The sequence below is a fragment of the Malus sylvestris genome, chromosome 11, assembly GCF_916048215.2.
Source record: "Malus sylvestris chromosome 11, drMalSylv7.2, whole genome shotgun sequence".
NCBI lineage: Eukaryota > Viridiplantae > Streptophyta > Magnoliopsida > Rosales > Rosaceae > Malus > Malus sylvestris.
Genome location: NC_062270.1, coordinates 34,645,634 through 34,656,314, shown reverse-complemented (window position 1 = coordinate 34,656,314; position 10,681 = coordinate 34,645,634). Strand labels below are relative to the sequence as shown.

Here is a 10,681-nt window from a genome sequence, read left to right as displayed (position 1 = left end):
TGCCTGTTTCGACATCAACGCTTCTCCAAAACTAGTCTAATGGCCACGAGGAGTTTAGTATGAGCTTCCCCACGTCCTAAAACCTTGTAACTTGGCCGGGATCACGACGACACCAACTCGACCTAGTCAAAGCTTCCGAGTCGCTCTGTGTTGACCATTCAAAACTCAACCATTAGAGAATCGGTTGGTATGGTTGTGAACGTGAGGATGAGAAGATCACAATGGTGGTGTTTTTGGACTCGATCTATGAGTGGTTGTGAAAGTCCAAAAAAAATTCTCTTTTAACGAAAAGCCATTTTTAAAGGTATAGTGAATAATACCAATTAAAGGTAAAAATGTGGTTTTTTATTAAAATTGAACCGTAAGTGTTTTGTTAAAACTCCCTTTTATTTATATATATTCTATCTTTCTTCCAACACACCACACACCACACACCACATGCCATATCTTAATTAGAAACAGACGACATATTGATATTGCACAGCAGAAGAATACAAGAAAAGCAGGACAAGACAACAATGGAGAACAGAGACATGGTAGCAAACACTAACAATACGACCCCGTTGTTGGACGCAGGTGATCACGAAGGAAGAAAAGAGGGGTGGTGGAACAAGGTGCTGGACTTAGAGGAGGCAAAAAACCAGGTGTTGTTTTCGTTGCCGATGATTCTGACCAACGTTTGCTTTTACATGATCCCTCTGATTTCTGTCATGTTTGCCGGCCATCTCGGTGAGCTTCAGCTTGCCGGTGCAACCCTTGCAAATTCTTGGGCCACCGTCACCGGCTTCGCTTTCATGGTAAGGTGATCCTTTCCCTCCCACTCTCTTATATCATGTCCTCCCATGTATGTACTGTTAGGAAAACCAATAGAACAGTAATCAAGAAATACGCAAATAGAACCGGTCAGAAACTTTTAATAAAGAATATGAGCGGAAACATGAAAAAACAATAAATAAGCATTAAAATGGGAGTTTTATACGTGGCTTATTGTTTGTTTACCATCACCCAATTTTATTTTTGATTAAAAGTTCGTAACCGAATTTCTTAGTGCGTAGTAGTATATCGAGACTTACATGGCTTTTGTCTTTCAATTTTTCTAAATCAAACGTTCTCTTTTTTTTTTTTCTTGGTACTTTAGAAAGGCGAATGACGTTCTAGGATTCATATAGCCGACCCCACTTAGTGGGAAAAGGCTCTATTGTTGTTGTTGTTGTTTGTACTTTAGAAAGGCGAAGAACAGCGCTGATTAATAGATTGCAGGCCTCTCTTTGAACTGTTTTCTTGTCTATTATTATTTCTTGGTTTAGGTTGGATTAAGTGGAGCTCTAGAAACGTTGTGTGGGCAAGGATTCGGCGCAAAGTTATATAGAATGCTGGGGATTTATCTACAAGCCTCTTCCATCATTTCATTCCTGTCCTCTATCGTTGTATCCGTAGTCTGGTTCTATACAGAGCCAATACTTATCTTAATTCATCAAGACCCTCAAATTTCAAAATACGCAGCTCTTTATATGAAATTTCTTATTCCGGGATTGTTTGCATATGGCTTCCTGCACAACATTTTGAGATTTCTTCAGACGCAATCTGTTGTCATGCCACTGGTCTACTTCTCGGTGATCCCAGTGGTTCTTCATGTTGGAATTGCATATAGTCTGGTACATTGGACAGGTCTTGGTTACGTGGGAGCTCCGCTGGCAGCTTCGATTTCAATATGGATATCGATGCTAATGTTGGCCACGTACGTTTTGTGCGCAAAGAAGTTTGAGGTTACGTGGGAAGGGTTTTCATTAGAATCATTTCATTATGTCCTCACCAACTTGAAACTTGCTCTACCCTCTGCAGCAATGGTATGGTAAGTGTTCTTCAGTTTTTCTTACTCTCTGAGTGTATGAGATCTAATTTGCAAGTCTTCAACTTTTTTGTCTTTCCAGTTTAGAGTATTGGGCCTTCGAGATTCTGGTGTTCATGGCAGGAGTGATGCCAAACGCTGAACAAAACACTTCCCTAATTGCAATCTGGTAAGCATTCGGCTAGCTCTAAACTTATAATTTTTCGCTTGACTCTAGGAGATTTTTCCTAATCTAATCATATCTTCAGTGTGAATACAGAAGCAATTGCATACATGATTACATATGGCCTCAGTGCTGCTGCAAGGTTGGTAGAACAATAAATTCCAAGTTATCTCTTCGAGTTTTTCGATTCTGCAACACATTGAATCCAATATTACTTTTATTTTGTGTTTAGCACAAGGGTGTCAAATGAATTGGGAGCAGGCAATCCTGAGAAAGCCAAGAATGCAATGGCTGTGACTCTTAAGCTTTCTATACTTCTCGCTCTCGTTGTTGATCTGGCTCTGGCATTTGGTCACAATTTATGGGCCGGCTCCTTCAGCGACAGCAGTGTAATAATAAAACTATTTGCTTCCATGACACCATTGCTTGCAGTTTCAATAATTGCTGATTCTGTGCAAGGCGTCTTATCAGGTTCGAATCATCATTCTCATTTCTATTATGATGTTGTCAATCTGCTACTTTGCATTTGAGCTTATTCTCTTTCCCTTCTATTTCTCAAGTATCCATGAGAGCGAATTTTTGTATTTCAGGTGTGGCGAGAGGATGTGGGTGGCAGCACTTGGCTGTATATGTAAACTTGGGAACATTCTATTTGGTTGGCATGACAATTGCAAGTGTTCTTGCATTTAAGTTGAAACTATATGCTAAGGTGAGACCATTAACCTTATAGCTTAATTTTACACACCCATAGGATTAAATCCTTGGGTTTCTAAAAAAGTTGAGGCATTTGCACACTCAATACTAAGATTACCAAAACCTTTAGCTGAACACAGAAGTGGAGCAAGCAGCTAGCTAGTAGTTGATTTGTTTTGTTTATCTAACTCAGTTCACGTTTTATGCTTAATTTCTTCTGGTGCAGGGGTTGTGGATTGGTTTAATCTGCGGTCTTTCATGCCAAGCCGCCCTACTTTTGGTGGTTACGCTACGCACAAAATGGACTCAACTGGATTTACCTCGTAATGCAGATGCAGTTTTGGCCTAACTGAAGGTCACATAGAAGTAGTAAACAACATAGACCACATAGGCAACCTATTTGACTAGTTTATGGAATTTTGAAGAACTTATTTATTGCAGAGAAAAATACTCTGGATGTTGGGGTTTTCTCGAAAGTAAATCATCAAAAATTAGTCAGTCGAGCGGAATTTGGGTGCTACTGGTGAACAAGTTTTACAGATTGAGAATTGGAACTATAGCTAAAAGAAACTAAGATGCATATACGTTTCCATCAGGTGGTTGTTCATTTCCTAGTAGCAGGAAAGTGACTACAATAAGAGAAATTCATGTAATATTACAAATTCACCACAATAAATCTGAGGCATAATTGTATTAATCTTTATAACAATGACCACAAGAGTTATACACATGTATACTATCCCCTAAGATAAAATAATAGAGGAGATTGAGTCTCAACACGTTTAGCATGCCCTTGCAAGCTGGACGGTTGTGCTTGAGCTGGTCCATCAGGAGCAATATGGCCCGTCTGGTAGTCGACTTCAACATGTCGAGTGCGACGTGGGTGCTTAAAACAGGGGATTGGAGGTAAGAGAGATGACGTTGCTATTACCACACCATAAACCAGGACATCGTAAGTGCATATGAAGATTTTGTGAACTTATGATCATTAGGATCACCGGCATAGTCTGCATATGAATACGAAACAAGACTACGATACAAGAGCGGAAAGTGGCTTAGATCAAGTACATTACATTTATGCGTTTTTCTCTAGTACACATGGCTAATTGCACATGCTATATTATATGCACAATGATATTCATCAGCAGTTAGATCAGTCTCAAAAAATGCGGGCCCACTATTTGTTTCAAATAAAAATAAGTAGGAGGTCTTGGATGCTTCGAAGCCTTAATCTTCGTGATGAGTGGAGAAACATTGTTTGAGCTCGACTTGTTGAGCTTACACAAATAAAAAGATAAATTGTGGATCAAGAAATCTATCAAGTTGCTATATATAAGATTTCTTTTAAAGGGCTTGAAGTGTCAACAACGTTGGCATAAGTGTTTATATTTAGTAGATGTTGTTGATAGGTAATTACTGATGGGTAAATACGTTGTTAGTATAACTGTTACAAAGGAATCAGGATGGTCTCAGGCCCGTGTTGGTTTTACAATGAAACACTACATTTAATTAAGCAGCATATACATCAGTTTGGACATCTTTAGCTTTTTTGTTGTTGGATATATGTACTGTATGCATTTAGCTAGGTTAGTCCATATGGATCATAATATTTGTATTAAAATATATTATCAATACATTAGGCTCGTTCTTTTCCACAGTCTACAAAACATCTTATGCATGAGGTTACACAAAAAAATTCTATAAAACCCTAACCTTTTTTTCATTTGTTTACTGTTTCATTCATTTTCATATCTATTTTCACAGTAAAATCTTAAGATGTGTTTCTCCTTATCGAGATGGAATGACGATGAACTAAAGCTTTATGAACTTCTTTTATTTTTCCTCTCTCTACGAAAGTTGAGAAATTTATTAATCAATCTCTTGGGTATCATATGAGTTTCAATTATTTTTCTTACATGTCTATGTTGACTTTAAAAACTACTTAAGCCTATGTAGTGCTAAGTGCGTTTTTCTGTTGAATGTGGGTGTGCCAACTCGCCACCGAACTCGGTCGGCTAGTAGAATTGATGTGGTAGCGATAGTGATGTCGAATGCGTTGCTGATTTTTTTTATCCGAGCGATCACGGCCGAGAAAGGAACACGTCTCGGCCTTGGGTCCTTGAACCTGAAGACAATGTTGCTAGTTTCTATGAAGTTCAATAAAGGTCCAGCTTTCAATGTGCCGAACACTAAGTAATCTAGTAACACCTTACTTCGCATCTCACTTCACCGAGAGGCTGATGAGATGACTCTTTCAGTGAGAGGATCAAGGATTCCTCGTCAGTAGAGACTTGGATAGGTAATCAGACGAACTTGAAGTAGTGTTGTTAATCCAAACTGACGGTATTTTCTCCTCTTTTTTTTTTTTTTTTTTTTTCATTTCTGAAAGCCCCACAAGTTTAATAATTAGATAAGAAAGAAGATAGAAATGCAAGGCAAAGCTCAAGTACTTTTGCTATACATAAAGTTTCGAGGGAAATTTGAGAGCAGAGAATTGTTAGGTGAAGGAAAAGCTATGTAGTTCTTGTTCCAGTGTCCTTGCTGCTCTGCTTCTGCTTCATGAAGCCCAAGAAGGGCAAAGCGAGGGTGAAGGCGGCGGCAACCAAAGTGGCCAAGGAAGAGAAGAAGGTTGAATCCAAGGAAGAGAAGAAAGAATGACAACAATGCAGCTACCTACAACATCAGATTATATATGATTATAAAACATGTATTTTGATTGTTGATTGTTAAACCCTTATTTAGTTCTTCAAGTTTGATTTATATTAAGTGTGTACCACCATAAATGACGGATTTTTTTTTTTTATAATTTGTGAATTTTCTTGTTTTTTTTTTTTTTTTATCTAAGTAAATTTTCTTGTTTGGTTTGCCTAAAAGAACAATGGAATTTGAAATGGAAATTTGTTATTTTTAAACTCTTGCTTATGGAAATTCTGAAATGACACATATTTACATAGAATTTAAACTTAGGAATTGAAAGTCCCAAATTCCAAGTTTCTACGCGGAAATTCTAAATTTCTATATTTATGAATCCAAACAAGGAAATTGATATACGTCAATTTATAAATTCTGATTTTTTTCAAAATTCCAAATTTATTTTCTTCATCCAAACAGAAATTGGATAGTTTTAATTTTGGTTTCAAAGATTAAGGAAACTTGTTACTAGTATTAATAAGTGAGAAGTCTCAAATTCGAATTTATTAATCACGAGTTGGATACCTACTATTATGGTTGGCCTATGAACCAGCTGGGTTTTAAATGGATCTGGAAAGAGTGTAAAAGCCATTGTAACAGTAAAGATAGTGATTATAGCCCTTTTTCTTTGGTATCTTTGTTACAACGATATCGAAAGGGATTTGAGTAGACTTGGCAGTTTTTGACACGACACGATGACACGACACGAAAACGACACGAAAATAACGGGTTTCGGGTCAACACGATAACTTATCGGGTCACTATCGGGTGACCCGTTAAGAACCCGTTAATAACGGGTTCTTAACAGGTATACACGCGGGTAACACGTGGGTAACCCGTTTCGACCCGTTAAGAAAAAAATTATTTTAATAATTTTAAAGTTTAATTACTAAAAGATTTATTATAAAATACAATAGTCATATTAATATATACAATATATTCTATATTAAATATATAGTTTTGTATTATTGTTCTATATAAATTATAAAAAAATTTAAAAAAAAATTAGTCATTATTTATTTTTATTATGAGAGTTCCTTATTATCATTACTAGGATACATTTTACATAACATATTCTTGTCCAAAATTAAAATGTACTGGTATAGTATTTGTATATGCAAGAACTAAGAAGACATACATACAAGTATGAAAAATGTGAAAGAATATATAAACACTCGTGATTTATCATTATTCCTCCACGAATAGATAATTATTACACTTATATTATCGTTTAGATTTTTTAAATCCTTCAAACCCTCATGAATAATGTTTTTTATTTGAGGGCAAAATTAATAATAATTATTGTAGAAGTGTAAAAAATGTAAAAATATATATATAAAATCACTCATATATAAAAAAATGTAAATGCTTTAAATTAAAGATCAAATTTATTCATTACATTCTTATAGGGTCGAGGAGTGTATCTGTAAAAAATCATCAAAATCAAAGATAAAATAACCGTTAAATTATGATTTTTCGTTTATAACCGCCGAAAACTTTTGTTCTATTATGTAATCTCTGAATGTTTGTTTTTTACGATGTTTTACATATGCGATCTCGGAATGTGTACAAATAAGTTTGACGGTTTGATCGTTAAAAAAAGTTTCATAGAATGCATATTGCGTCAAAACGGTAGATTAAGCAAACACTTAGAGTTAATATTATACTTCTATTAAGTATAAAATAGGTTTTTGTGGTATCCACTAGTGTAAATACTTTAAATTAAAGATCAAATTTATTCATTACATTCTTATAGGGTCGAGGAGTGTATCTGTAAAAAATCATCAAAATCGGAGCTAAAATAACCGTTAAATTGTGATTTTTTGTTTATAACCGTCGAAACCTTTTGTTCCGTTACTTAATCTCTGAATGTTTTTTTTTTATGATTTTTTACGTATGCGATCTCGGAATGTGTACAAATAAGTTTGACGGTTAGATCGTTGAAAAAAGTTTTGTAGAATGCATATTGCGTCAAAACAGTACATTAAACAAACACTTAGAGTTAATATTATACTTCTATTAAGTATAAAATAAGTTTTTGTGGTATCCACTAGTGTAAATACTTTAAATTAAAGATCAAATTTATTCATTACATTCTTATAGGGTCGAGGAGTGTATCTGTAAAAAATCATCAAAATCAGAGATAAAATTACCGTTAAATTGTGATTTTTCATTTATAACCGTCGAAAACTTTCGTTCCATTACGTAATCTCTTAATGTTTGTTTTTTACGATTTTTTACGTATGCGATCTTGGAACGTGTACAAATAATTTTGACGGTTGGATCGTTGAAAAAAGCTTCGTAGAATGCATATTGCATCAAAATGGTAGATTAAACAAACATTTAGAGTTAATATTATACTTCTATTAAGTATAAAATAAGTTTTTGTGGTATCCACTAGTGTAAATACTTTAAATTAAAGATCAATTTTATCCATTACATTCTTATAGGGTCGAGGAGTGTATCTGTAAAAAATCATCAAAATCAGAGATAAAATAACCGTTAAATTGTGATTTTTCGTTTATAACCGCCGAAAACTTTTGTTCCATTATGTAACCTCTGAATGTTTGTTTTTTACGATTTTTTACGTATGCGATCTCGGAATGTGTACAAATAAGTTTGACGGTTGGATCGTTGAAAAAAGTTTCATAGAATGCATATTGCGTCAAAATGGTAGATTAAGCAAACACTTAGAGTCAATATTATACTTCTATTAAGTATAAAATAAGTTTTTGTGGTATCCACTAGTGTAAATACTTTAAATTAAAGATCAAATTTATTCATTACATTCTTATAGGGTCGAGGAGTGTATCTGTAAAAAATCATCAAAATCGGAGCTAAAATAACCGTTAAATTGTGATTTTTCGTTTATAACCGTCGAAAACTTTCGTTCCATTACGTAATCTCTGAATGTTTGTTTTTTATGATTTTTTACGTAAGCGATCTTGGAATGTGTAAAAATAAGTTTGACGGTTGGATCGTTGAAAAAAGTTTTGTAGAATGCATATTGCATCAAAACAGTACATTAAACAAACACTTAGAGTTAATATTATACTTCTATTAAGTATAAAATAAGTTTTTGTGGTATCCACTAGTGTAAATACTTTAAATTAAAGATCAAATTTATTCATTACATTCTTATAGGGTCGAGGAGTGTATCTGTAAAAAATCATCAAAATCAGAGATAAAATAACCGTTAAATTGTGATTTTTCGTTTATAACCGTCGAAAACTTTTGTTCCATTACGTAATCTCTGAATGTTTGTTTTTTACGATTTTTTACGTATGCGATTTCGGAATGTGTACAAATAAGTTTGACGGTTGGATCGTTGAAAAAAGTTTTGTAGAATGCATATTGCGTCAAAACAGTACATTAAACAAACACTTAGAGTTAATATTATACTTCTATTAAGTATAAAATAAGTTTTTGTGGTATCCACTAGTGTAAATACTTTAAATTAAAGATCAAATTTATTCATTACATTCTTATAGGGTTGAGGAGTGTTTTTGTAAAAAATCATCAAAATCGGAGCTCAAATTACCGTTAAATTGTGATTTTTCGTTTATAACCGTTGAAAAATTTTGTTCCGTTACGTAATCTCTGAATGTTTTTTTTTTACGATTTTTTACGTATGCGATCTCGAAATGTGTACAAATAATTTTGACGGTTGGATCGTTGAAAAAAGTTTCGTAGAATGCATATTGCGTCAAAACGGTAGATTAAACAAACACTTAGAGTTAATATTATACTTCTATTAAGTATAAAATAAGTTTTTGTGGTATCCACTAGTGTAAATACTTTAAATTAAAGATCAAATTTATTCATTACATTCTTATAGGGTCGAGGAGTGTATTTGTAAAAAATCATCAAGATCGGAGCTAAAATAACCGTTAAATTGTGATTTTTCGTTTATAACCGTCGAAAACTTTTGTTCCATTACGTAATCTCTGAATGTTTGTTTTTTAAAGATTTTTTACGTATGCAATCTTGGAATGTGTACAAATAAGTTTGACGGTTGGATCGTTGAAAAAAGTTTTTGGACCGCCAGCAATAGATAATTTTGTAGTAGTGAAACCTTAAATTTATTTAACCGTTAATTGTTATTTACACTTTATTCTTCTGACTGAATTTCATTTTTAAAATTTTATTTTTTGAAAACATGATCATCTGGTGGATGTAAGAAGATGATATCACGTTTCGATATTTACGATTAACTGAAATATGAGTCAATGTCATATAATTTGTAGAAACTTTATAAACATCAAGCAATATTTTCACTAAACGTAGAACTCTAAATATAATATCAACGATCCAACGATCCAAACCGTTCATCTACCTGCATCCTCTAATAGATCATGTTTTCAAAAAAGAAAATCTAAAAAACCGAAATTTGATGAGAACAATGAAGCATAAATGTAAACAACAATCAACGGTTAAATTTTGATCTATGATTTATATGATTATAGTGGCGAATTTCGAAGTTAAGCTCTTTATGAAAGTTATAAAGCTTGTCATTACGAGTGTTTATATATTTTTTTCTATATTTTTTACACTTCTACATTAATTAAAAAACTATTAAAGACTTTAGGTAAGCGAAAATATACTTAAAACAAAATTGCGTTTTTATGTTTTGGATGTGATAATATGAAATGTATATACTTATTTAGTATTATGTTTTTCATTTGATTATTTATTGGTTTAAAATATATTTTCCTTAACGGGTAACGGGTCGGGTCATATTACCTGTTAATATTATCGGGTCGATTTCGGGTCGGGTCATTTTACCCGTTTATTTTAACGGGTGTTACACGACACGACCCGTTAAGATATCGGGTATGACACGAAAACGACACGAACACGGAAAACACGACACGAATGCCAAGTCTAGATTTGAGTTAAGACACATATTGAACAAACTGTAGTTAGATATTTATCAAATTCACCATCTACAAAAAGCGGACAAACTTAAAACAATATTACTTGATCAGATTGTTAGTGAATCTTTTTAGTTTAAATAAATCAAAGCATAATAGTGAAAGAAACATTAAGGTATGCAGAGGAGAACCAACCTATTATTTAAAAAATGACACATGAGCAAGTGATGGAAGCAAAATTGATCTCAACCACTATACAAAAATGTCAAAACTCTCTCTAGTTAAATTTCCATTTGTTAATGGGAGAATATAAGTTTAGAAGGCAAAGGATACGTTTCTTCATTGAATTTTGTTTTCTTTATAAAAAAGAAAACTTCAATTAGAAAGGCAAAGAATACTTCAACTAGAATG

The 10,681-nt window shown here is 33.4% G+C and overlaps 1 protein-coding gene across 1 annotated transcript; it reads left to right on the top strand.

Annotated features, from left to right (window-relative positions):
* The first annotated feature begins 389 nt into the window (after window positions 1-389).
* Window positions 390-3,214, top strand: LOC126591514 (protein DETOXIFICATION 19-like). Its single transcript, XM_050257216.1, has 7 exons — window positions 390-797; window positions 1,308-1,852; window positions 1,932-2,018; window positions 2,098-2,154; window positions 2,245-2,483; window positions 2,603-2,721; window positions 2,932-3,214. The coding sequence occupies exons 1-7, from the start codon at window positions 519-521 to the stop codon at window positions 3,052-3,054; spliced, it is 1,449 nt and encodes a 482-aa protein (XP_050113173.1). The 5' UTR covers window positions 390-518; the 3' UTR covers window positions 3,055-3,214.
* Window positions 3,215-10,681: the final 7,467 nt, after the last annotated feature.

What these genes read in the sequence shown, in the direction of transcription:
- LOC126591514 (XM_050257216.1), top strand. Translation starts at nt 519, where the DNA reads ATGGAGAACAGAGACATGGTAGCAAACACTAACAATACGACCCCGTTG. An exon ending in ACTTCCCTAATTGCAATCTG is followed by an intron (nt 2,019 to 2,097) that starts GTAAGCATTCGG and finishes TCATATCTTCAG; the next exon opens with TGTGAATACAGAAGCAATTG. An exon ending in AGTTGAAACTATATGCTAAG is followed by an intron (nt 2,722 to 2,931) that starts GTGAGACCATTA and finishes CTTCTGGTGCAG; the next exon opens with GGGTTGTGGATTGGTTTAAT.